Below are 27866 nucleotides of genomic sequence, written 5' to 3'. Positions count from 1 at the left end.
CAGGAGCGGACCAGGTAATGATGCCCCTGGGGCAAGAGGGAGGACGCGCAGGTGGGGCTGCGGCTGGCCTTAGGGTCGGTCCCCGCCTCCCCTCCCCTCTCCTCTCCAAGAGCTCCCGATAGGAATGGATCACCTTGGTGAGACTCGGCTTCCTTGTAAACTGTTTCCATCCATTCAGCCCCGACCTCTCCCTTGCGGAGGTCCTTTCCTGGGGCGCTAGAAGCATTTTCCAGGCTCAGGGCCGGACTTCGGCCAAAGCTGAAACAACCGCTCCTTTGCCTAGACTGCTTCCGGGTCTCCCTGGGAGTTGTAGTTCCTCTGCCCACAAAGACTGCAGGTGTGGGGCGCCGTCGAACCACCACTCCCAGGAGGCTTTGCGCAGGCGGAACGTGTGTGCTCAGTTACCCATGGCGACGGTAGCAGTCCCTCGGCCTTGCAAACACCGAAGCTCATTTTCAATTACCTTTGCCTTTTCCTGGCGCCCGGTGATGACGCAATGCTCCCTGATTGGCTCTGCATCGGAGGCGGTGGTTCAGGGAGCCGAGAATTCTGAAAGCTGGACACGTGGTAGCGAACGGCGAGGAGCTTAAGGGGTCTCAAGCCCAAAAAAGTTGGGAGGTTTGCAGGTAAGTGCCCCCTTTTCCTGTTGGTGTGGGAGCTGCTACGCGTAAGGGGAGGCTGCTGCGAGAGAGTCGCGTCGCGTCTAGACGCTTCCTGGTTGTGTTGCGGTTGTACTGGCGCTATGTCTCTTTCATTTTTCTGGGTCTCCTGGTGGATCCTGGCTTCTATAAATCCAGATTCTCCCAAATCGTGTGAGCCTCACCGCATCTCAGAGAGAAAAGTGTCTCCTTTCGACCGGGCTCTGCTTAAAGGTCAAGTTTCCGTGCGCAAGTTTTTTCTAGACTCCCCAGGATGCTTGGGAGGGTTGGACCGATCTCGAATACCTGATCTAAGCGCTTCGCGAGGTCTGGGGCCCCTGGAGATGGCCCATGGAGTGAAGCTAAATCCATCGTTACTGACTGAGCCTAAGTGTTCCCGGGGACAGTGCATGCTGGGATATGTAGGTTCATAAGGCAGGGTAGAGATTTAGACCCAGCTACTTTGTAGTTGTATGACCTTACGCAACTTGTTTAATAACTCTCGGACCCTCGATTTACTCATCTGCAAAATGGGAGCTATAGTACCTAAATCATTAGAGTGTGGTACCCATTAAAAAATCAATGTATGTAGAGAACTCTGCCAGGAAACGTAAACTGAAATAGACTTGAGATTTGTCCAAAAAAAATCAGGGAAGCTGTGCCCTCAAGACTACTGCAGCAATCAAGGACCTGTTCTGTAACTTGAGTGTTCATCAGAAGGGTGATGGTAGATTAAACTGTGTTACATCCAAGCTATGCAGTATCATGAAGTAGTTATTTTAAAGGGTAAGTTAAATTCTGTGTCTCTTCTTCAGGAAAAATATCCGTTGTGTATTCCTGGGCGAAAAGCAGATTTCAGAGAAGTGCTTATAGTATAGTATATTTGCATTTTTTTAATTAAAAAACACCCTTTCCCATACAAGTATACTTAAATGTTTGTGTGCATATATAGAAAGGTTGTAGAGGTTGGAGGATGGATAGAGGCAGAGAAGGGAGATAAAGGAAGACAAGAACAGTAATGACAGTATAGCAAAATGGAAAATATGACTGTAACATTATATCTTAACATTACAGTTAATTTGTAAACATTGCATGTGTTTATGGACAAGATGGGACTTCTAACAGACTACCAGCCTATTAGAGTACAGCCTCTAAAGGCAGATTTCTATGATTTAAGTGGCTCTGCCACTTTGTAAATGGTCACTTTTTTAGCCTCAGTTTCCTCATCTGTAAAATGCCCGTAATAATAGCATCTGCCTTAGATTGACATGACAGTACATAATAGTGGAGTTAACGTGAATAACAGGACCTGATACACAGTAAACACCCAATAAATGTTGCTACTGTTGTTGTTATTTCTTTAAATAGGTGAAACTAATTTAACTTTTATTGTGATTACTGGCATATTTGGACTTACTCCTGCCGTCTTATTTTGTATTTTCTATTTCTGGTGTGCTTTTTGGTCTCTTTTCCTCTTTTTTTCCCTTAAGTATTAACCAATTTTTCTTGATCCTTCCCTGCCCCTCCCCAGCGGAATGGGAATTATCCATTTTCAGTAATCTTTTAATGCTTACTTAAAAATTTTTAACACGCATACTTAAAGTTTAACATTATTCATGATCTCGCTCCTCCTCCCAAATAGTTTAAGAATTTTAGAATAGTACCTCTGAATAGTTTCCTCCTCATCTTCCATTGCTAGTTTCTAGGATTTTAGAGTCCATCATTTCTGTATGTCTTTCTTAATCAGCTCAGTGCACCATATTGTTTAGAAGTCCTTCAGACTTTTTTTGCATGCATATACAGACAGTGTACAGTGTGTGTTTGTGTGTGCATATTTATAAATATATATACGCAATTTTTCTTTTGCAAAATATCTGTTCACCTAAGCCTGCTCTTTTCCCTCAGTGCATTGTGTTCATCTTTCCATGACAGTCTGTAGAGAATCCATTAAGGAACATTAAAAAATCCCTTTTTTCCTAAGGAGATGGAAGGAGGGGAGAAATATGTGGCAATGGAGGTATTAAGATATGTACAATGCTGCCACAAGTGCAGGGAATCTTGGTTAGCCCTTGTAAAAGCATAGATCTACTTGTCCTTAAAGTGATTAAGAGTTTTTCCATTAACCATTATTTCCAAATGGCTCTTTTAATGGTTTTTTAAGACTTTACCAGGAAGTGAAAATGTAGATGTTTGTATATTGAGAAGAGACAACCCCAGAAATCTTAGAAGAGACTCACAACAAGTGAAAGGGAAAAGGGTAATGATATGAAGCCAAATAAAAACCAGTTAATATTTTGGAGACCGTTAGTTTGTTTCTTGAGAACTTTGCTTGGATTAATAGACTATATCACTCCAAAAGCATGTTTTAAAAATATGTACATGAATATGTGTGTATATATTTACATTACTCCATAATAAAAACTTTTTGTGTTCAAGCCCCTAGAAAAGATGTGCAGTTATAAAAACACTAACCACAAATTGATCAGTAATGAGGAAAGGAAAGCTGGGTTCAAAGCTGGACAAAGTTGCATGTTATTTTTTAAATGTTGATTTCCAGCTAAAGTACATTCTCTGATGCTTTCCTCAGATTTCTTCATATTTGCATTCATCCTCACAATACACAGAATCACCAGTAACAATTTATCTATTACAATACTTTTCTTTAGACACATTTGTCTACTTTTCCTTGCTTATACTTTTTCCTTTGATGCTGTGTCCATTTACTGTGATTAGGGTAGGACTCTTAAGAAACCCCAAACAGTAGAATGTGAGTACACAGCATCAGAGTCCCATACTGTGGAGAGAACCAAGTGGGTATTTCTCTCCAGCTGATCTAGTGGGTTCAGTACACTAAGCTAAGGATTTTCAATTTCATCCTTAAAGTTATGGAGATTAAACTTTTGTGCATTGTATCACAGGAGGACCCATCTCTGCATCTAAGAGCATGGTGGCTGAGGTCCTCTAGAACTACTATGGACCTGTAATGACAGACCTTGGGTTGAGAATGAAGGAAGCTATTTCTTCAATTGAGGAAAGAGTGGGAAGAGGAGATATACAGACATTGTATTACTCTCACTTCAAAGGTGTAATCAAAAGCTCAGGCCTCTTGGCAGAGACCTGGGTTCTAGACTAAGTCTGATTAATCTTGCTTAGCCTCAGATTTGTTATTGTGGAACGGCAGAGGGGATGGTCCATGAGGAGCTCTCAGTTTGGCGTCTCTGGTAGTAATGGTCAGACTTAACTATTTTCAGCATTTCTGAAGTCTGATGGCAATCATACATTACCTGGGATGTTAAACAGAAGTTTACTAAAGCACTGCGGTTTGTTGTTTTTACCTGGAATTGAGTTAACTTGACATGGAAAAGCACATTATCTCATGCTTGTCAGCAGCTTTGATTGTCAGTCTTTTATGTTACTTATTAATAAACTGGAAAAATGAAAGGAGGGTTTGATGGGGAGAGATAATAATAAAAATTGGTAGCATTCTAGAATCCTAAACTTCATTTTTCAAACATGCTAATTTTATCCTATGAAGACTCTTCCTACTTTTATATGGATTTAATTTAAAAAATACAACTCTTGTGTACATTTAAACTCTTTACAAAACTTAAGCAGCTCAGATGAGACAGAACTTTTGGAGTAAGGGGAGGAACCAGCAAATTCTTCTCTCTAGGCCTTTCTGAAAACACGCGGGACAATGCAGTTTCTTCCATTCTCAGATGTGTGTGAGGGTAGTAAGCGCTAAGTTGTTGTAGTATTAGTAATCTTGGTCCATTAAATTTTCATTAGTTCATATTTATGTTTCAAAAACCTATTGTTCCATATTTGTTGATTCTAATAGAATAATAGGGTTGATTCATTAACTTTGAAGTGAGTTTCTTACTTTCGTGCTTCCCCCGCTTTAGTTCTCTAGAACTTAACTTAGATTGCAAAATACATTCTTTAACTTTGCTACAAATGGCTTCCAAGCTCTGTTAGTTTAAAAGATTTTTATCACTTGAAACCAGAAGGTTATGTGTATTATTTGATAAATCAATAAGGAGTATGAGGGACTTCCCTGGTGGTCCAGTGGTAAAGAATCCACCTTACAATGCAGGGGACGCGGGTTCGATCCCTAGTCAGGGAACTAAGATCCCTCAAGCCTGCACACCACAACTACTGAGCTCGCACGCCTCAATGAGAGAGCCTGGGGGATACCCATGCACTCTGAACGCCACGAGCCACAACTAGAGAAAACCCGCACACCACAACTAGAGAGAAGCCCGCGAGCTGCAAGGAAAGATCCCGCATGCCTCAACGAAGATCCCACGTGCCACAACTAAGACCCGATGCAGCCAAAAGTAAATAAAATAAATAAATAATAAATAAATAAATCTTTTTTAAAAAAAGGAATATGATTGTATAAACTAATGACTCTTCTTTTGTATTCTCTTGTATTTTCTATATTACATTCTCATTAGCCTGTAATTATGGGTTTTTTTTGGTATAAACTTTCTTTTATTTTAACAGTTTTAATGTGTAATAGCATGGCTTTAAAAAAATAGCTTTTATATTACCCTTTGTTAAAACATAATAACTTTTTTCTCTTAACACTCTCCATTTCTTTGGGTTCCAGTGAGACATTTTATCTTTGTGATAACTTGAAATAATGAAGGTAGAGTCACAGAAAATTGACCAGCCTTTCCCCAAATACTTATACTATTTTTTATAATTCATGTTTAACATGAAATCACTTATTGAACCATACGGAAAGTAGTTATTCTTATTTCTAAAATTCAAAAGACTTAACTATTTTATTTCAATATAAAAATTTATAACTCCCAAAAAAGTAATATATACATCCCTGAATATTTTTTAAATAATGATAAATAATGCTTATTTATTTGGTAACATCTTAAACAATGGTTGACTTTCAGCGTGTGGTTTAGTATAATGCTTAAGAGGATAGGATCTAAGGTTGGAACCTCTCAGAGAGCTGTATTAATTTATCTATTAATAAAACTGGGCCTAGCCTAACTGGCAAAAAGTCCAGAGGGTATGGTATCAATACTTGCTGCAGAGACGCTGGTATTTCAAAATGCTGAATATCCAGTGACATTTTGCAAATGATCTGCCATGCCTGGTCACTGAGTTTTACAGGGCATTTAAAGAAGTGGGGCCCATGGGCTTCCCTGGTGGCGCAGTGGTTGGGAGTCCGCCTGCCGATGTAGGGGACGCGGGTTTGTGTCCCGGTCCGGGAGGATCCCACATGCCGCGGAGCGGCTGGGCCCGTGAGCCATGGCCGCTGGGCCTGCGCGTCCGGAGCCTGTGCTCCGCAGCGGGAGAGGCCGCAGCAGAGGCCTGCGTGCCGCAAAAAAAAAGAAGTGGGGCCTAGGATTTGCTTCAGTGAATAATAAATTAACACAGTCCAACAAAGTAATTGACCATGTTTTCTGATTTTTTTCCCTGTGTATCTGTGGAATTTAGAAAGTATATCTTTTTCCTTCCCAATTATAAGAATAATGAAACGTTGCTTACGAATTGCATGGATGCCCACACAGTTTCTCACCTCTGTTTGGACACCGTATAAGAACAAAGTTGGAGAATAATCCCACCTCTCTGACATAACCTCTGTTTATTTTTTGATGTATGTTCTTCCATATATTTTAATAAACAGCAGAATGCTGTTTTGGAATCTGTTTTCTTCATTTAATTACATATTAGGAAAAATTGCTATGTTGCCTAGTATTCTCTCAAATTAGAGAAAGAAAAAAAATAGATCAAATCAGTAATCAGTATTTCCTAAGCAGTATGACCTTTCTCTATACACATTTTCATGACTGAGAGCAATCCTTGGCTTCACAGTGCTCTTTCCATGATTAGTCTTTACTTCTGTCCTTCTGTTTGTTTGGTTTCCATCAGCTCAGACAAAATTTCCATGACTGAATTTAAATGTGGTTGATGTCAACATATTGTGCTGGGACTTTGGGGAAGGTGTCTTATTCTCTCTGTGTCTTTTCCCATTCCCCTATTCCTGATATCTAAAAAAATCCTAGACTGGAAGTAATAACAAACATGCTATCATTTTTTTTTTTTTGTAGTTTGCTTGGAAAAATGTTTACTTTTTAGATGTCATGGAACTCCTTCTGAATGTAATGTACTTTTCTTATCAGGACCTAGAGGAACCCCTTAGGATGAAGCTAAGTCTTACCAAGGTGGTTAATGGCTGTCGCCTAGGAAAAATAAAAAACCTAGGCAAAACAGGGGACTGCACCATGGACATTCCAGGCTGCCTTCTGTACACCAAGACTGGCTCTGCCCCACACCTGACCCATCACACACTGCATAAAATCCACGGGGTTCCTGCCATGGCTCAGCTTACACTGTCATCACTGTAAGTATGAGACCTGGTCATTCACATGTCAACCCTGGCAGCAGCTTGGTTACCTTAATAAGGTGTGGTAAAGAGAAAGACTTTTTTGCTTACGTGCAAAATCTGTAGGTTTTTTAGAATGAAATCAGAAGAGAGATACCAAATATTGTACATCATCTGGCCCTAATCTGGAATCATGGGCCAGACCTACGTGATAGAGCTGCTTCACTTTTCCATACCGCCCTCATTGCCACTGCTCCCAGGGGTGACAGGGCCTGGAATGCTCTATGAGGGCTAAACTTGGAACCTAGGGGCTGTCTTCACGCACCAGCCTCAAAGTTTTCTCTGTCTCTGCACATGTTCTACTCTAGGGAAACAACTAAGGAGTGAGATCATTTTGTGTAATGTACATACTGACCTCATCCCTAATTGAAGAATCTGCTATAAGATCAAATAACTCTGTAAGATTGTGTTAATAACAGTGATTTTAAAGGGACAAGGGAAAGAAGAAAATCTAGATATTCTGAGGCTATTGCTCTTTGCCAATTTCTCCTCTCACAGAACCACTTGCAAATTGAAGAGCTTTGCTCTGGCTAGTGAACCCAACCTAATGAGTGGGGACTCTTGAATAATGGTGTACTTGGTTTTTTGAGACTACATTTACTGTCACGTAGCTTGTTTGGGTGGGAAGAGGGCTTCAGTTGTTGCATAGAGTATCTAGAATGATTCATTATTATGTTACATAGTTTTCTGTTTTGCTTACAGGGCAGAACATCACGAAGTCTTGGCAGAATATAAGGAAGGAGTTGGAAAGTTTATAGGTAAAAATTAATCAAGTTATTTGTGTGTGCCTTGTGGTGTATTAATTTGGAGGTTGGAGATGCTGTTTATTCTTTGATCCTTCATTCATACATCTATTTATTCATTAATTTAATAAGCATTTAATGAGTAAGAACCAGGAACGCCTTTGAACTGGGGATTCAAAGATGAGTGGGAAACAACTGCTGCCCTCATGAAACTCAGAGCCTAGTTGGGATAAAGATAAACAGGTAATTCTAGTAGAGTGTGGTGACTACATTTGCAGGATCAGGTGTAGATACATGTATCATGAGAGCCCAGAGGAAGGAACACATAACCTGCTGTTGGGTCCATGTGGAAGGAGGTCAGAATAAAGGAAGTATTCTTGACAAAGAAGATGACGGGGCGCCTTAGCTGGGTCAAGGAAGAGTAGGAGTTAGCCAGGTCAGGAGGTGGGTGCAGTGGTGGTGGTAGACAGGTGTGAGCAGACACTCCAGGCAAAGAGCAGAGACCTAGAGGTGAAGGACTGCATGGGACACACCTAAGATCCAAAGCAGGCTTGTCATGTTTGCGCCTAAAACATAAGGCAGAGGATGAAGAGTCTATATTCAGCTATATTCTGATATGTTAATATTATCTTCTGTTCCAGAAATAGGATTTTGAATGCTGATCTGTGTGTCCATTTATTTATAGGAAAAGCTTAGCAGGGACAGCCAGAGAACCAATTCTTCAGTAGACCATTTTCTCTTGAAGCTTTTTCCCAATATCTAGGACTCACTTAAATGAATGAAAATCCTGCTTCCATTGGTTGTTCAGTCCTCTGCTTCTGAGGGAAACTGCATGACGACTTGGTTGTCACAAGGGCCTGTGTTTCAGGAGAGGAATTTATATAATATCGTCTTCCTTGATCTGAGACCCATTTTAATAACCAGCTTTAAAATATACAAGCGTATAATTAAGTGAAAATAGCTAATACAAGCTTTGTAGAGATAATTGTAATAATTGAAATTGTAGACAATAAGGTGGAGAACTGCAGAGATTTTTGTTTGCTTTATATTTTTGGTCTTTTTTCAGCAAAATTCTATTTTTTTTCTTATGAAAATGCAGCATATGAAATTTAAGTACATATGGCTTAGTAAACTTTTTTTGGATTTTTTTTTAAACAACTATCTTTTTGATTAAAGAACCTAAGAAACTGGCATCTTGAGTAAATGAAACTTATTGAAAATGAGATCCATTTGCAATGTCCTACAGCTTTTCTATAATTCTGCCCCTAGGGACCCATGGTGTGGGCTGGATTTATTATTAATAGGATTACCTATTGACTGTATAATTTCATCTTTCCAGTAGCTAGTTCCCCTTGAATAGTGCCTAGAATGACCATACTTGATATTAAATTCTTCAAAGCAAATCAAGCAGGGTCAACATATCATTAAACACTTTCATTGTATCATACTTCAGGTTATACCTTTCCTTTGTAGCAACTCGCTATGTCTTCAGACATGAACCTTTACATTTAATTCTTCTTTTAGATTAGTAGGTTTCAAAGTAATCTTTTCATTCATGTTGACAGGCCTCCTACAATTCTAAGATAAAGTATGAGCAATTTATTGTGTTTTAGACTTGCTTTATCCAGCGGTACACATTATGAAGCTGCTCTCTGTTACAACACAGTGTAATTGTTGATGTAAGTCCTCTCAAGGGTTCTTTTTTTATGTTTATACAGGCATGCCAGAATCACTCTTGTACTGCTCCCTGCATGATCCAGTCAGTCCTTGCCCAGCTGGTTATGTAACAAATAAGGTATGTTCTCAGAAGGTCCTCCAAGGCTGAAGGCTTTTCTCAGGAAGTCAGCCTATGGGATCTCTCAGCTGCAAGGATCCCACTGCTTGGGATGCTGAACCATTCCAGACCCCTTTATGCCTTCTCTTTATTTCTACGACTATAGTGGGATGGTGTGGTTCATAGGAGTTAGAGTGGGGCAGCCCAAGGATAAGGTTAAGGTAAGGACTGTATCCTCAGCTTTTTCATTGTTGCCCAAAATTTGGGAGTAGAGAAAGGTCAAGTACATGCCAAAAAAAGAAATTGCTATGATGGTAGAAAACAATAGTCTTTTGATACCATGCTTTATTTGAAGTTTTAACAACCTCAGGAATAGTGGGGAAAGTTGCTGACGAGTATTATCACATGTATAACTATATATAGTAGAATCTCAGTATAATACTGCTTTTTAGAACAGAATTTGAAAAAGCTGGAGATTTTAGCTGGTGAAAAACAGTATTCAAAGGACTTCCTTAAAAGTTTTAACCTGAGATATGGCCCCATTGCATTGTCCCTGAGGACAGCATTCTAGAAAAGCTTTAGTATATATTGCCACTTTACAAACAGTTACTTTTCTTGCACCCACTTTATTGATATCAACAATATCTATTAATCTTACCTAAGGTAACTATTTTAAATTTGTCTTCTGTTTTACACTTCTTTTTATTTTGTAATTTGAATTCAAAAGAAAATATTTTGACCTCGGTTGTCTGTTCCATTTATAAGGGAGAAAGGATTCATTTAAACAGTGTTCTTGTGCCAGAATAAAAAGATTATGTGTGGCCTCGCATTTATGTCCATCTCTTCTAAGAAGAGAGATGCTGTAGGGAAAGGAGTAACCAAAGGTACATATAGAGATTCTTGTGTACTATGGGATTTATGTCTTTGCACATATTTCTGTATCTAACTCAATCTAGTAAACACTTACTAACATTAATAATGTATGAGGCCCCAGACTGTGCACTTGGGGCACAACCATGAATTCGGATACTCTAGTCAGACATATATACAATGGTGTGATAAGGGCTATCTTTTCTTTTTCTTTCTTTTTTCCTTTGTTTGTTTATTTATGGCTGTGTTGGGTCTTTGTTGCTGCTCATGGGCTTTCTCTAGTTGCAGCGAGTGCGGGCTACTCTTCGTTGTGGTGCGTGGGCTTCTCATTGCAGTGGCTTCTCTTGTTGCAGAGCATGGGCTCTAGGCATGCAGGCTTCAGTATTTGTGGCGCATGGGCCCAGTAGTTGTGGCTTGCGGGCTGTAGAGCGCAGGCTCAGTAGTTGTGGTACACGGGCTTAGTTGTTCCACGGCATGTGGGATCTTCCCGGACCAGGCATCAAACCCGTGTCGCCTGCATTGGCAGGTGGATTCTTAACCACTACGCCACCAGGGAAGCCCCAGGGCTATCTTTTCTGTGAAAGAAATAAATACAAATTGCTGAAAGAGCTTATAAGAGTGAGCAATTGATTATGCCTAGTAGCGTTGAAGGAACACAACAGAGTAGATGGTATTTGAACTCTTATGTCTTGAATAGTATTTTACCAGGCAGAGAAGTAGGGGAAGGCCATTTCAGTGAAAAGGAACAATGTGATCAAAGACAGAAGAATTAAAGTCTGTGGTGTATTCAGGAACAGCAGGGTGTGGCGGAGAATGGAAGACTGGGCTTCTGGAAAAGTAATTATAGAATTCTGAGTGCTAACTCAGAAGTTGGCTTGTGTGGCCGTTGAAAGACTTTATCGGAGTGCCTCTGAGCTATCAGGTCCTTAGAGAATTTGGAATATAGTATAGGAAACCTCTTTACCCACCGTGTGTAGGATATTGAATTGCCACCATCTCTCCATCTGTAAAGAAGAGTTGAGTTCAGGATTGCTTTGATCATTTTATTATTTTCTTTTTCTTTTCATGTTACTCTTCCGAATCCCTCATCGTCTTGTCCTGTGGCAGTCAGTGTCTGTGTGGGGTGTTGGAGGACGAGTGGAAATGACTGCCTCCAAGTTCATGGCAATTCAGCAGGCCCTTCAGCCAGACTGGTTCCAGTGCCTTTCAGATGGAGAGGCAACGTGTGATGAAGCCACTTCCATAAAGAGAGCCAGAAAGTCTGTTGACCGATCGCTTCTATTCCTGGATAATTGTCTGAAGCTACAGGAAGAGTCAGAGGTAAAGCCGTGCCACTCACCACTCCTTTCTCTTAGAAACTCTCGCTCATTTACGTTCCAAGATACCACCCTTTCTCCTCCTTCTGCTTCTCTGCTCCTCATTTCTTGGTCTCTTACTCTCACCTGATTTTTTTTCCTGATTGTTTTATTGCTCTTTAGGATTCTGTCTTAGGCTCTCTTTTCACCCCTCACTATTTGTTCTCCCTGGGCAGCTCCCCTTAGTTTAAATTGCTGAAAATTCTAAACTTGTGTATGTAATGGAGATCACTCTACTTAGCTTCAGAATTACATAACCACAGGCCTTTGCTAGGTTCTGTCACTAGAGTATTCCTCACATGCACCTCAAACTCAGAGATAACCAAACTCAGCGTCTCCCCTCCTCTCACCTGCTCTTCCTTCGGCTCTCCCTCAATACTCTGTCTCCCTTTGTGGCAGCCCCCAGCTCCTCATCCCAGAGATTTGAGTCTTTCAAGACCCCTTTTAATATCCAAGTAATACTCAGTTTTTCACTCCACCTTGGTTCCAGTTCCCTAAATAAGTCTGGAATGTGCCCCTCCCCACCCTTCTTGTCTCCTTAAGGCACAGTAACCTCATCATCTCATGAGCTGGGGAAGATGAAGCTGTAGCAGTGAATAAAGGATCTTGATAGCAGAGTTAATAAAGCTGGAAAAGGAAGGGTTCATTAGGAGAGAGCAGAGGAGGTGGGAGAACAGGAGATATGATCAGAGGAGAAGCTTTCAGTGTCTGATCATTTATGTAGAGTAATCCTGAGCAACAAGTGGGCCCCACTACAGCAAAAGCGCACGGAGTTTCAAAAACATCATTATTTTGAGTTTACCAATAAAAAATATAATTTGGCTAATCAAGTTAATATACATGAAATAATTAGAGGAAGCTTACTTGTCGTTCTTAATAGAACTCTCAGTATGGGCAATAAGGGTCCAGCGTGGGGCCATGGCTGTGGGTCTACATCGTTAGCTCTGCCAACAGTTGTTTGCTAGCAATTGTTTTGAGCCAGTAATTATCCTCGTAGGATAAGTAATGTTTGGATGAGGAGAAAGGGAGGACAGGGCGTGTGACGGAGCATGATTATTAGATGAGCCTCAAATCCCTTTAAGTCAGCCTGACCATTTCACGTTGTTTCTGTGTGTTGGTCAAATGCAGGGGTCCCTCTCTGTACCCCTTATGCTCACGCTATTGTCTTGACATGATTATTGATAGTGCCCCCTTTTACTTTTAAATGTGTCCCGTTTTAGACAATAAATTATATGGTTATAGTTCTTACACCATGAAAATGAATTTCCCAGATGGGGCTGTACTGGTCAGGGAAAGGGGCAGGCCTTGTAACTGTCTCCTTTGTATGGTGGCATACATCTTTTCCTCTTCCTGTGATTTTTTCCCCTCTGATTCACTGACTCCTCTTCCTCTGAATGCCCTTAAATATTGAAGCTCCCCAAGGTTCTGTTGTCGGCTTTCTTTCCTTCTCCATGCATTCCCTAGGCCAGGGATGGCAAATGAGTTCCATCTCAAGGTGCTTGGAGCTGCTCCCAGGTGCAACGGGGTGAGGGCGGCCCGCTGGCTGGCTCTGTCTGCCATGGCAGCAGGCGTGGGGAGTGGCAGCACTGTGTCAAGCACCTACCGTTCTCTCTAGGCTGGGCAGTCACACTTTATATACATATCCCTGACTTTCGGTCCGTATGTTCAGTGGCTGATACCTCAAACCCAGAATGCATGAAAGAGAATAATCATCTTGCCTCACCCTCCACTGTTTTCTTAGGATCCCCTGTCTTTGCTCCTCTCGTCATCTCCCTGGACTTCTGAAATTGGAGCCAGGAGTCCTCCTAGATTTTTGTCTTCATCCTCTCCCCAGGCAACTAATCGGTCAGGTTGAGTTGATTGTACCTCCTGATGAGGTTTCAAATCCTCTTTCTCCTCTTCACCCCCACCCCCCACCCCGCCACTGCCTTAGTCCAGTTCTTCTTCGTCTTTCCCTGGATGATTAAAGTCGTCTTCTACCCCATTCTACCCTCCCCTCATTCATTCTCCGCGCAGCAGATGAAGTGTTCTTTCTGGAGGAGTAGACTGATTGTATTCCTCCTACTTAAACCAAAAAGCAAAATTCCCTCTTTATAGCCTTCCAGGCTCCCTCCCCATCCCTCTCTTCTACCAGAGAGCCACTGTTGATTGGTGTTTTTCCTTGCAAACCTTATTTTTTTACAGTTCCATACACATAAATATTACATATATGCATGCCTATATGTGGTTTTTATTACATGAATATAATCATCTATTCAAAAATTTGCTTGTTTTTGTTTAACAATATCTTGAAACTCTTTTCCTGTCAATGTATATGTTAATATATGTTCTGCTTTCTTTTTAAAACAGCTATATAGGAAGCCTACTATGAACATATTATATTGATACTTTACTTAAGCCTTTACTCTATTTTTTTGTTGTTGTTGTTGTTGTACCCGGGCCTCTCACTGTTGTGGCCTCTCCCATTGCGGAGCACAGGCTCTGGACGTGCAGGCTCAGCGGCCATGGCTCACGGGCCCAGCCACTCCGCAGCATGTGGGATCTTCCCCGACCGGGGCACGAACCCGTGTCCCCTGCATCGGCAGGCGGACTCTCAACCACTGCGCCACCAGGGAAGCCCAAGCCTTTATTCTATTGATGGATGTTTAGCATGTTTCCAGTTTTTAATTATTCTAAACATCTTTCGCAAATAAACCTTGGTGCATATGAATGAATATATTTGTAGGAGATATTCTTAGAAGTGGAATTTTAGGATATATAAAGATAAAAGCATTGACGTTTTGGTAAGTGTTATCTACTTGCCCTCCCAAGAGGCTGAACTAATTTTTATTCTCTCTAGTTATCAGGGTATATAAGTGCCATTTCTCTAACACTTTTACCTCTGCTATGTTGCTTTCTGTCTTTAACTTTTTTGTCAGTGTGATGGGCAAAAATGGTATCGAATTATTTCCAGTTTTCATTTCCTTACTTGTGAGGTTTAGTAAGCTCTCCAGATATGTACGGGGCATTCACATTTGTTTTTCTGAAGTTCATAGTCACATATTTGCCTAGATTTCTATGGGGTTGTCATTTCCTTAGAGGATTTGTCGGAGCTTTACCTATGGTGTAGACATTTATGTGTTCCTCCAAAGAATAAGTTCCCCTTTGTCTTTGTTGATAGTATATTTCACTAGGGAATTTTTATTGTTTTTGTACTCAAATATGTCTGCCCTTTCCTGTAAGCTTTAGCTTGCTTTGAAAGGCCTTCCTTATCTCAAGACTATAAAAATATTCAACCTATTCTTCTAATACTTGTATAACTATATTTTTTATGTTTAGATCTTAGGGCCGTCTGGAATTTATTTATTTTTTTGCGGTATGCGGGCCTCTCACTGTTGTGGCCTCTCCCGTTGCGGAGCACAGGCTCTGGACGCGCAGGCTCAGCGGCCATGGCTCACGGGCCCAGCCGCCCCGCGGCATGTAGGATCTTCCCGGACCGGGTCACGAACCCGTGTCCCTGAATCGGCAGGCGGACTCTCAACCACTGCGCCACCAGGGAAGCCCTGGAATTTATTTTTGAGGATGGTGTACAGTAGTAATTTTTGTTTTATGTTTTTCCAAATCGACAGTCAGTTGTTCCGTCCAAACAGTTTTGCAGTTTCTAAAGTTATTACTAACTAAGAGATTTAGAAGTAACCTAAGGTAGACCAAGATAGCCATTTATAGAAATTAAAACTGTTGCTTTTGTTCTTTTCCTCTTATACCTGCTTGGTGTGTGCTTAATTTAATCTACGCTAAAGCCTGATTAACTATGTTGATTGCCTCAGCTTCTCTTCGGTCTTTTCTTCCCTTTTTGAGTGGCTTTCAAATTGTGTTCTTTGGAGCCCTAAGGGTTCTTAGGAAGGCGGTAAGGCTCATTTAAACAAAGGTCTCCACTACTGGAAACAGTTAAAAGCGTTCAATCCTTTCTTCCCTTAGGTCCTCCAGAAAAGTATGATCATTGGAGTGATTGAAGGTGGAGATGTGATGGAGGAGAGGCTGAGGTCAGCACGAGAGACAGCCAAGCGGCCTGTAGGTGGCTTCCTTCTGGATGGCTTTCAAGGGACTCCAACAACCCTGGAGACTAGACTGCACTTGCTGTCGTCAGTCACTGCGGAGCTACCGGAGCACAAACCGAGGCTAGTGTTCAGACAGGGTGCAGGTCGATCCTGGTGGGCTGCAGAGCAGGGGTGCTGCCGAATGTGTGGTACGCAGTCTGTACGTGGGTGTGTCTTTTGATGTTTTGATTACGTTCTTTCTGGGCTGAGTCTGCTGAGGCAGACTGTGGAGGAAGTTTCCATCAAGGCTGTCTTGCCTTTGATTTCAGAATGTAGACCAGAGGACACTGCCATGTGAATTAATTTGATCCTCATTATAAGTGAGGGCAAGTGTTATACTGGTTCCCCTCATCCTTGTGCCAATTGTAAATATTGTTCTTTATTCACTATAACCTGGTGCCTGGGGACAGATAGAAAGTCATGTGGAACTCTGGCCTTAAGCAAGTAAAGTTGAGGACAGACCTGGGATGCCTAGTGGAATGAAGATGGGTTCTGTCAATAAGGTCCTTTAAGAAGTTCTTAGATTTGAGGCAGGTAGTGAGTGGTATTATTTTTTGAAATCAAGGGCACTGGCAACCCTAGTGGGATTGGTTCTTTCCATCAGTCACAGGATTCATTATGTGCTGGAGAGAAGAGTGATCTGCAAGATTCAGAGCTAAAAATCCCCAAGTTTCTGAGTATAGCCAATGTCTTATAAGACTATTCAAATTTTTTCTTTTTAAAAAACCGTAGTCTTTTATCCCAGTTGATATGAATATTCATGCTTTTTTCCTACAGATATATTAAGAGGTTTGATTATGGGGTGCTGCTTTATACCCCTTGGGCTGCTGGATATGTGTATGTAATTTTACTCTTTTTAAAAAATCCAGGTATAGCTTGCAGTTAAGTATATGAATCTTATGTATACCCGGATGAATTTTTATTCATATATATGCTTGTGTAAACACCAGCCAGAGCAAGATATTGCCATCACCCCAGCCAGCATTCCCCCCTCCCCCCGCTCCGCCCGCCCCAGTTTTATCCTAGCTCTCTGTGTTCATTGCTTTGCCTCCTGTGCTTATTTCATTCTGGTGCAGATGATAATTCAGCACTAGTATTTCTAGTCATTTTCTGGACTCCTTTTGAGTTAAGTGCTCACAGATGTCTGTTACTGGATTTGAAAGCTGGGATTGTTTTTCTTTCTATAAGTGTGTAGAAATGCCAGCTTCAGTTGGAGAGGAGTTCTAAAACATGACATTACTTGAAGGAAACTGTAGTCAGAAAAACCAGCATATATTTAAGGGTTCTAGTTGTTTAATATTACATAAGCCTTTTTTTGGACTTCTTTTAGAAATCAGGGAGTCTATAAGCTTTTCTCTGCCAGTTTGTAAAAGGGACCTATGAGTAGAAAAACAAACATAAAAAATAGCAGCCAGCCAGCCAGCCCTAGTCTAGTGCATTTCCCCATCTCGTTTTAGTGGCAAAACCTGGTTGAATGTTAGTAACACTCTCAGAATTCATTACCCATTGCCTCTGGAAATACCATCTCATTCTACCATGCAGACATTTTATTAATGGAGAAGATATAAAGAAGCATAAAGAAAACTTAGAGCCTGTGGGCAGAGTTGAAATTCCGAGAGCAAGAATTGCTTCGTAAATGAACCCATGAAGAATACAGTAGATAAAAATGTCTTTCTTGAAGCAATTATGAAAAAGAATTATAAGCAAAATACAGTTAAAACATGGAAGAGTATTTGAAGGGGAAATAAAGCACACAGCTTTGCACTAAAAAAATCTTATGTAGTGAATAGGAAGACTACAAAGTTCAGTCTGAGACTACGGAGGTTATTTCAGAAGGGATGAGAAGGGAAGGAAAACTAACCTTTGTTAAGCTTCTCTTTGGGGCAGAAACTACACTTTGTGCTTTTGCGAATATCTCATTAATCCTTACAACCAGTCTATGAGGTATGTATTCTTGCTGTTGTTTTTAAAATGAGAAAACTAAAACTCAGAAAGGTTAAGAAACCTTCCCAAAGTAACACAACAAGTAGGGATTCTGGTCCAGGTCTCTCTGCCTCCAAAGCTCTATGTTCTTTCCATACACCTCCTTATCTGCTGCCTGCCACGCTAACCATGATTTTTGTTATTATTACTGTTAATGCCCTCTGGAAAGACTCTCTGATTTCATTCCTGGCATTGTTCTTATGTCACTGTTCATATTATTTTCACAGGCTCATCTGCGGTGTTAGCCAGCCAGATGAGGTGCTTGAGTGTATTGAAAGAGGAGTGGACTTATTTGAGAGTTTTTTCCCTTATCTAGCAACAGAGCGGGGATGTGCCCTCACTTTCAGCTTTGATTACCAGCCGATTCCTGAAGAGACATGTAGGTCTTTTGAAGTTAATCTCTCTGTTACCCTTAAATTCTCTCTATTTCCTATCAATTTTTGCCTTGAGTTACAAGCCAGAAATATGTGCATACTATAAAGCCAGCCTTTTATAAAACTATGTCTTTGTTTCTTATCTGTACGCCCGGCATGTTGGCACACAAAACCAGGCACTTAATACTATACACATAGCTCATCAATATTAGGAAGTGATTTTGTAGTGAGCAGAACCAAGAAAAACAAAACCTCTTCTATTAACAACCTGAAAAAAGAACATTCAGAGTGAATAGTGATGAAAATCTAAGAAAAGAAAACCTTTGAACTGCTTGGTAAAAGTTAATTTGTTTTTTCACAAAAGAGTTCTTGTCTGCTTTTTGCAAACCCCATGCTATTAATACACAGGGAGTCTCATCCCCTCTGATCCTAGTGTTACTTTTGCTTTTTTGGTTTTTTATACATACTGAGATGTGAAAGCAGTTTTCCTCTGCTAATGGTGCTTTGAAGCACTGCCATTTTCTTTTAGTGTTTAGTTATTCAGAGGTCAAGAAAAGCAGTTTCAGTTTCTAACATTTAACTGGCAGTAGAAAAGGAACCAGGATACAGACTTTGGGTTGGGGTCCCTTGAAGTGTCTCCACAGTGTTTCAGGAGAATGTTGTGTGCCTGGCCTTCCGTCTGGCCTTCAGAGTGTGCTTTCCTTTCTCTCGTCCTGCTCTCCGTTGAACTCTTGCTCTATCACCGCCAACCTTAAATTTGAGTAGGGCCAGAGACTTCTTTAAGGGTTCATTTTACTCCCCACAAGTGATGAAAATTTCATTCAGAATATGTTACACTCCTATAAAGCAACTGAAGCGTTAATCTAAATGGAATTAGTTCTAGAAACAAAATCAATCAAGTTGATCAAATTCATATGTAGAGGAGGTCAATTTTACTGTCTTTTAGACAGACTATAACGTAATGTATTTGGATAGGCACACCATAAACACTTTATACATGTTCATGACTTCATTTACAAGTGAAATTATCTCTGCCAGGACATAGGTGACTGATAGTCATTCTGTACCGTGAATACGCAAAACTCTACAAAGACCCTGATATTGAATTCTCTGTAACAAACACGTTCCTTTTGGGCCAGAGAAAGCCAAATTTCTTTATGATTGGGAAAACTGAGTTTGAACATTTTTATGCAAGTATTATGAATCACATTTGTGTGCGTGTGTGTGTGTATAGTAAATTGAGGCTTTTTGCCAATTACAAAGTGAAAATTCCAAAGGAATAAGTTGCATAATGTAGGCAGCAATTCCCCCTAGTAACACTAGTTACTATGCAAAGAGCCAGCTGCTCTGAAGAGAGGCAAGTAGATAAGTATTCCTGGTGTTTCTCTTGCAATTCCAGGAATGTTCTTTCTTAAAGCAAAGAGTTCAAGGGAACAACTCAAGTCCCCATTTAATTATAAGATATATACTTGTAACTACTGTTCACTTAGACATAGTTGAATCTCCAAGTTTTAGTACTATAGATCATAGGTCATTGATCATCTTGTTACATATTGCTTTGTTTTTCTTGTGCTATTTCCTTCTGATAAGTTCTGAGGAGTGGAATTACAGAGTCAAAGGGCATGAAATAGTAACTAAAATAAAATTCTCCCAATGGCCACTCTTTATCTGATCTTCATTCAAGACCTTTTTGTTGGTTTGTCCTTTAGTATTGCAACAAAATGGGACACAGGAAGAAGGAAAATATGCGGATCAAACAAAGAAGAGTAAAACAACTAGCTGCAACCGAGAAATGACATCATTTGAAATTAATCTGAAGGAAAAAAAGTAAGGAATTTTTTTTTAAGTATGGATTTTGATCTCTGACTTTTTAATTTCAGTCTGTTTTGAAAGTTTATATAACTGTTCCCTTTTCAGTTCATGACTTCAAAAAATATTTATAGTTGGATATTGCTTGGGCCTTCTCAAATTCAGTGCCAGCAGAACTCTTTTCTTCTGCAGATGAATTTGTGTACTTTGTCTTGTCAGAAAACTGAGGCTAGATAACTGTTGTTTTAGAAGAGCTGTCAGAAAAATTAGACCAGATCCATTGTTTGGTGTTCTTTACTCCTTATGATTACTTTAAATAATAACAGTGTAAAATAAGGATTTCAAGATAAAATATTACAACAAAATTTTTAAATTTTAAGGAATTTAAGCCATCTTGGTTATATACAGATTATAAATCTTAAATAAAATATTTGCCTCTATAAAGACTGAACTAAGATATCTAATAACTTTGTATTTGGCCCAAAGTGGAAATCATCAGTGAACCAGTGAGCGGTTTTTCTGTGAACTTGGTATACTCACTTTAATGCTGGGGTGTTTTTGGTCTTATGTAAAGGGACATTTTAGGGACTCAGACTTATTTATGTCTATCTAGTAACGGGACAGACTTGAAAATTTATGAAAGAATATGAAATTCCTAGTTCTTATTTCTATAGTGATTTCTTGATTATAGGTCTGTAATGGTGACGTTTATCACATTTGACTTCTTGAAAAATAGCCAAGGAGATTCATTTCCATTTTTAAAAACCTAGGGTAATATAAATGGTTACTACTAAAATTCACTTTACATTATAGATATAATTGGAAACTCCGATATTTTTATCATCAGCACTAGAAGTTTTGGAGATTTGGCGTTCAGATAGTAGCCTTGCTTGTGACTGTGTGACCGTGGTCAAGTCATTTAACTTCTTTTTAATAGCTGGTAGAAAGTAGCACGTATATAGTGCTTAGCATGTACCTAGCAGTGTCCTTTACTATATTAACTTATTTAATTCTTGTAACAACTCTTATTAGGTAGGCACTGTTACTACCTTATTACATTTCAGATGAGAAAACAAAGACACAGGGGGAGGTTAAGTGACTTTCCCAAGTGAGTTGTGAGCCAGGAACCAACCCCAGGCATTGTTGCTCCATAGCCCTCCCTCTTAAACCCCTTGGCAGTCTTCACTGGTAAAGTGACAGGAAAAATGCCTATCTCCATGGGTGGTTACAGAGATTAAATGAGACAGTATACATAAAAGTTTTTTGTAAACTGCAAAAAGCTATGCAAGTAAAAGGTCATATCATCTCTTCTAATATTAGCCCTGGTGGCGAGTGGGAGAAAAGTGTCATTCATCAGAACAGTGTCTCCTGACATTTTTGTGTGCCTGTACAGTGTGACTAACCCTGCTCAGCAGGGGGGAGCGAGCACGTGACTCTTCTGCTGCTCCTTGGTAAGCCTCAGTCTAGGAGGTCGTATCCATCTGAGGAAGACTCCTGAGTCTCCCGGCCCATTGTACTCTCTGTTAACTTTTGACCACGTTGCCTTCTTAAGCAGGTGCCTGGCACTACATTTGCTAGTTGTGTTACTAACTATTGGTTGCGTGCCAGCAGAGTAGGTTAGTCTAGGTTGTCGAGGTCTTGTTTTCCTCACTTTCCGGAATATCGTTGTAACTTCCTTTCTCAGGTACCAGGAGGACTTTGATCCACTCGTGAGAGGGTGTCCCTGTTACTGCTGTAAGAATCACACTCGTGCGTACATCCACCATCTGCTGGTGACCAACGAGCTGTTGGCTGGCGTCCTGCTCATGATGCACAACTTTGAACACTACTTTGGATTTTTCCAGGCCATCCGGGAAGCACTAAAAAGTGACCGACTGGCACAGTTGAAAGAGCTCATCCACAGGCAGGCGTCTTGAGACCTGGTACGCATAACCTCACTCTTCACGTTGAGCCTGCACCACGGTTGTGATGTGGGAGGAAGACAGCAGGAAGCAATCTTCACTTTAATCACTTATATTTGAGAATGAAGTCTACTCAGATAAGGAACATCTGTACTGAGGCTAAAGAGACTTCTTCTTACGACTGAAATGACCTAGAATGACCTAGATTGATCAGAAAGAATTGAAACCTGACCTTGAATATTTCTGCGCTAACTCTTTTAGTCAACAGAGATTCGTTTAGTCAAAGATAAAAGCTTTAGATGTGAAGGGACAGCCTTGAAGTGGGGATGATGAGAATCTGAGGGTTCACTGAGCTGGATTGGAGCTTGAAGGCAGTTGATTGGTCATGAGTAGCATGACCTCTGTGGACACATGCCTGTTGACCAAGAAGGAATTTGTCTGATTCAAGAGTTTTCTTCATTTTAATCCTTATATTCTCAGGGGTCTCTTTTCGACACTTGTGCCTTCCAAGCTGTCCTGGCAGTGCAATCAACCTTGTGATTTAACCAGGCTCACATCTCCACGGAATGTGGAGCTCACACATTGCTCCAATGACCAGTTGGCCCAGGGCACACTCTTCGTTTGACCATATGGTCTTTCTGTGACTTGTCTCACTAGAGTCAGCGCAGTTGCCTATTAGGAGCTGAAAGTTTGCCTAGCTGCTTTCATCTGGTCGTGCAGATCCACTGTGGTCTGCCTTTTAGGCTCATTAAGAGTCGAACCACATAATAACTGGAGCCACATCACCTGGGGAGATTCAGTCACCGTGTGTTCACTTGGACAGAGCCCTGGCCTGCCAGTTAGAGGATTGGGTTTCAGTTCTACTCAACTATGACACTTGGGCAAATCACTTAACCTCTCCATGCCTGTTTCCTCCTGAATAAATGGGGACAGGCAAAGTGAATAGTACTAAACTAATTTCTAAGGTTCCATTTAGCTCTAATATTTGGGGAACAAGAAGTTTTAGATTGGAATCATAGCTTTATGTGTATCCTTGTTTATTGATCACTATTGGCCTGATGAAAAATGCAGTGGTGCCAGGAGTCAGGCAACAGTAGAGATATTTGATATTTGGATTTTAAAGTGGTTGGTAAATTGGCATCAGCAGGTCCTGAGGCTGGGAAGACCTTCGCTGATCACCTCTGATTCTCTGAATTTTTTTCTGCTCTTGTCAAAGGAATGACATTCGTGTTGATGGTGTGACAGGTGATTTTTATTTTCTTTGTGCTTTTCTATATTTGTCAAGTTTTCTATAAGAATACACATACATGCACGTTTCACACATAGTTTTTATAGAAACAGCAGAACCAAAAAGATGCCTTTGTTTTGTTTGTAGGGGGATAAAATATATTTGTTTTACATTCTTGTGCTACATTTTTCTATTTGTTCATTTTAGTGGGCATTACTGAACTTTGTTTTTAATTATTATGTGGTTACTGTATTTTTATATGTAGGGTGCCCATCTGTACTGTTTTCTTTTATTGTGGTTTAAGAACGTCCATGAATTCCAAAGCTCATGAATTCCAGAATTCATGGATATTCTTACAACCTCTCCTCCAATTAATGGCAAGGATACTTATGAAAGACAGAGTTTCTCTTCTCAAGAATCTGCTTGTTTTGGGCTTCCCTGGTGGCGCAGTGGTTAAAAATCCGCCTGCCAGGGCAGGGGACACGGGTTCGAGCCCTGGTCCGGGAAGATCCCACACGCCACGGAGCAACTAAGCACATGTGCCACAACTACTGAGCCTGCGTGCTGCAACTACTGAAGCCCGCGCACCGAGAGCCTGTGCTCCGCAACAAGAGAAGCCATCGCAGTGAGAAGCCTGTGCACCTCAACGAAGAGCAGCCCCCGCTCAACGCAACTAGAGAAAGCCTGAGCGCAGCAACGAAGACCCAGTGTGGCCAAAAATAAATAAATAAATTTATTTTTTAAAAAAAGAATCTGCTTGTTTTGAAATATATTGGATTGGAGTTGTTCATATGTTTATAACTCCTGTTCAATGCCAAACCCATTGTTGGAGGAGTATTAATAAATATCCCAGAATCCATATAAAATTTATGAGTTTTATTTGTGTTCAAAACCGAAAATTCTGTCCAACTTTGTCCATTTTTCTAGGTCTTTTTCTTATTAGCACATTTGAAAAAAATGTTCCTTTCCTTTAATGTAAATCTATTAAGGTCAATAGCCAATAAACATTTTTAATTAAAAAAATATACTAGTCTGGTTTCCTGTAAATAATAATGAATCTATTAAACAAAGCGTTAAATTTCCACGGTACCAGAAATGTTCTCCGTTAAATTTCCATGGTACCAGAAATGTTCTCTACTATTCCATCTGTAGTCATGGTTTTAAGTGCACTCACACTAAATGCAGAATCCCAAGAAAGAGATTCAGGGATGCACCTGTCTTTTTACATTATATAATCAAGGGCCTTAAGGCTATGCTAGCACATAATAAAAAAATAATAATAGGCACAATCTATGCAGTACTTTTACTGTGCCAGGCACCTTAGTAACTGCTTTCCACACATATCTCATTGACTCTTAGAGCATGGCTGTGAAGCGTTGATACTATTATTCCTAGCCTGAGTTTCGGGAAGGTTGAGTAGCCTGCCTGAGGGCCTACCAGGAATTTCTGGAAGGTTGAGTAGTTTGCCTAAGGACCTACCACTAGTCAGCTCCCAGGTTAGACTTGGCGCCATCTGACTAAAACTCAACAGTTAACCGTTGCAGTAGCTTCTTCCTGGTGGCTTACTCCTGAGTTGAAGGGGCTACGAGAAGTGAGGACTGAAGAGGTGGGTCTTCTGGCCCCGAGGTGCGGGGTGCTTCTGGACCTTTGCTGTAGCTCAGTCCTGGTTTCCAGTCCTGCACTGGAGACTAGCTGGCCCTGGCCTGTGTGGCCCATGGTACCGTGTTGGCACCTGTAGGTCTGTAGGTGCTCAACGTGAGTTGCCATTCCATGTCCCCCAATCCTTCCTGACCCCAGTTTGGGGACTGTAATCACTCCTTGAATGGTTTCGAGAGGGTTTCTGTCTGCGATCAATTAAAGTGGGGAGTCAATAGGAGTCTGAGGTTTCCTATATGCCTTGGGGGAAGGATATTTTATTATTCTCTGGGAATAAAGGGAAAAGATTCTTTTAAAACATTTTTCAAACTAAATACTTGTGTAATTAAAGCATTTTAATAAAAATTTCAAACAAAGACCATCAAAAGGTCAAGATTAGAGTGTGTAAGCAACCATCTTCTCCAGGATGTTTTTTCCTGTTGAGGCAGCTTGGAGCTCACTGAGAAACCACAGAGTTAAATGATTATCCTGTGCCTTCCTAATTAGGAACAGGCTGCTCTCTGCAGTTTGATTAGTCTCGATGGTAGCAATGGGATTACAGCTTATTAAAACTGACAGTGCTGTGGGGGGCAGGGAGCCAGGAAGGTCAAACTTACATGCCGAGCCAGCCACCAGCAAGGCTCTGCCTTTACCTGAAGGCTTGGTGTAATTGGCATTCATCCTAATATTCTTTTTCATTTCTTTTATTTTTTTCAACCGTCAAGTCTCTTCCTCATTTTACACCTTTTCTCTCTCTTCTTCCTCATGGGCGTCCCTGACTTATGACCATATAACCCAAATAACAGTTGGCCAAACCAGAAAAGCAAGCCCAGTGTAGGCAGTGTGAAGTAGGGTAAACATACATCCTCGTTGTTCACAACAGTCCTGGTTTATGTCTGTGGTCCAGGCGTCATTACTAACAGCATCCCCTTTTACTCTCAAAAGTGCCCTGTTTGGACAAGTTATATGGTCACCCTAATGTGAGTGGTGGGGATGGTCAAACTAGAGAGCAGATGCCCATCTAAACAGGACAGCTGCTACCCACCTCTTTCTAACTGCTGCTGTGGGTCCAGTGCTGTCAGATCTTCCAGTGTTTCAGAGAAGCCAAAAAATCTGGATTTTCACGTGAAAACTCACAATTTTTAAATGCTGGATCAATTTTTAAAAAATATTCTGCTAGCTAGACAAAACCTAGGTGTGCCTAGTTTGCAGCCTTTGGGTTAGAATCTGGAGGGAAGACTGACATCTTTAACATTTAAAAGTTTCTCAGTGATGCATAAAAATATATAGAAAGAGCACCTAGAGTTTCTACTTCCTGCAGCTGATTACAGATTTCCCCATTAAGAGATCCCCATGTTAGGAACCAAATTATTAGTTACGCTTTTATTAAAAAAATTACCAGTTTACGTAATTCATCAGGATGCATTTTAATTTCTTTTTTTGTTCATTGTGTAATGCGTCACTTGGAAATACCAAGGAAATATCCTTTTGTTTTTAGTGATGTATGAGTGGAACTAATGCTAGTTGGCAGTATTTGATTCTAAGAAATCAATAAAGTAATTGTATTTTTTTTTTTAAAGAGATCCCTATGTTGTCCCAACTCCCTGGCACAATCCCCAGATAACTCCCGGAGCCATTCCAAACCTGCCCAAAGGGAAGGTATGGGTCGCCTTGTTCAACCTATTTTATGGTTGAGAAATGTCAGGCCTGGAGAAGAAAGAGGAGCAGTGACGGTGTCTTTCCTCTTAAGGAGTTTAAGACAGAAGCATATTTCTTTCCAGTTACCGTTTTGGCTCTCCCCCGTCCTACCCTATTTCCTGCCGGGCTGTGCCCTTCCAGGGTCAGCAGTGATTTCCCAGTACCCGCTTTCCAAGGATCCTTTCTGACTCACAAAACCAGTTGGTACAAGGACATAAGGTCTCCTATCACACCTTCCAGCATTAACAGCAATAGTCCTGGCGACACAGCTCAATTACTGTTTGTCGAGGGAACGAATATTTTCAGAATAGTTGAGGCATTATCTTCAGATTTTCGCCAGCTGAGCGCTGCTTAGAAGTGACTGGCACAGCAATACGTGGTGGGACCTAGGCTGAATGTCTCGTTAGTGTGGCTTTATCTCACTTTACGCTAGGCAAGCTCCCAGTGACCTGACACACTTTTATTCTCTTCTTTGACTCGGCTTTCTACCATTAGCATCTTCTAGTGCTGGCCTCAAAGCAATTTCTCCTGCTCTGACAAGAGGAACTCAGAGTGAACTTTTCTTTTGTTCTTATTCCTCACAATCCACTTTGAGACCAGGCTGAAGTTGCCAAGGACTTCAAACGCCTGTGCCCCTGCCAGTGTGATTCAGAGGGCTTAGGGCATCCCACTCTGCACACTCTCCCTCTGCAATGTTCGCCTCTTTCTCTAAACTGCTGTCCCCTGCTGTCTGCTCCTTTGTCTGAGAAATACATTTTCTCTTATTATCCCCTTGTTCCCTGCCTCTTTCTGATGACTTAGGAACAAAATCAGGATGTGGCTGTTAATGGTCTTCTTTCTTAACAGCCCAGAGTCACTTCCTTTTATTTAGTCCATTTTCCCTTCCCTCCCGAACAACATAGTCATCTCTGCTTCAAATAAAAGTTTCATAACCATTTCGTAACTACTTTTTATCGTTGCTATCAATAAGGCATATGAGAGAGGAGATAAAAGTAAGGGAAGAGAAGCCAAAAGGTGAGGGGGGGAGGGAATCTCCAAAACTGAGAAACGGGGCAAGCATCTTCGGGATGCTTCTTTCGTGAAGAAATTAGGTAAGATTAGCCCTCAGGACTGAACGTTACAAGCCCAGTGGTCTGGTGAAGTTTTCCTCTAATTTTTATGGATGGAATGGGAAGATGGTCTCCCCTCGGAGGATCTGATTTCCTTCCAAATGGTTAAAGTACTACTCAGAACCATCCCAGGATCATTTATGTTCGTCATAAATCCTTTCATAGAATTCAATTACATAATGGATATAAGAGTTTTTCAAATCACACCTCCCCAAAGCTAAAATATTTACCCACTTTTTCCAGCATTTTCCATTCCCT

At 40.8% G+C, this 27866-nt stretch overlaps 2 protein-coding genes across 7 annotated transcripts in view; one reads left to right on the top strand and one right to left on the bottom strand.

The window, feature by feature from the left end:
* The window catches only part of CCDC191 (coiled-coil domain containing 191), a 102815-nt gene extending 102431 nt beyond the window's left edge, over positions 1–384 (bottom strand). For 2 of the 4 annotated variants that reach the window (XM_004272045.4, XM_033432130.2), the window contains exon 1: positions 134–379. In XM_004272045.4, the coding sequence (XP_004272093.3) occupies positions 134–226 (93 nt within the window). In that variant the 5' untranslated portion in view covers positions 227–379. Of the gene's footprint in view, positions 1–133 lie in introns of all 4 variants that reach the window. The other 2 variants (XM_033432129.2, XM_033432127.2) reach the window with 2 other exon arrangements.
* Positions 385–471: 87 nt separating this feature from the next.
* On the top strand, positions 472–24189 carry QTRT2 (queuine tRNA-ribosyltransferase accessory subunit 2). Of its 3 annotated transcripts, none has more exons than XM_033432140.2 (10): positions 514–626; positions 4735–4978; positions 6791–7011; positions 7756–7811; positions 9515–9591; positions 11548–11760; positions 15753–15952; positions 18082–18233; positions 19938–20055; positions 21882–24189. In XM_033432140.2, the coding sequence occupies exons 2-10, from the start codon at positions 4967–4969 to the stop codon at positions 21898–21900; spliced, it is 1068 nt and encodes a 355-aa protein (XP_033288031.1). In that variant the 5' UTR covers positions 514–626; positions 4735–4966; the 3' UTR covers positions 21901–24189. The 3 variants fall into 3 exon arrangements, with proteins under 3 accessions (XP_004272092.1, XP_033288031.1, XP_049566280.1); XM_049710323.1 differs by having other exon boundaries at positions 515–626; positions 21722–24189; XM_004272044.4 differs by lacking the exon at positions 4735–4978 and having other exon boundaries at positions 472–626; positions 21722–24189.
* The last annotated feature ends 3677 nt before the right edge of the window (positions 24190–27866 follow it).

This window comes from Orcinus orca, chromosome 5 (genome assembly GCF_937001465.1).
Source record: "Orcinus orca chromosome 5, mOrcOrc1.1, whole genome shotgun sequence".
Lineage (NCBI taxonomy): Eukaryota > Metazoa > Chordata > Mammalia > Artiodactyla > Delphinidae > Orcinus > Orcinus orca.
This window is presented reverse-complemented; position numbering and strand designations above follow the sequence as displayed.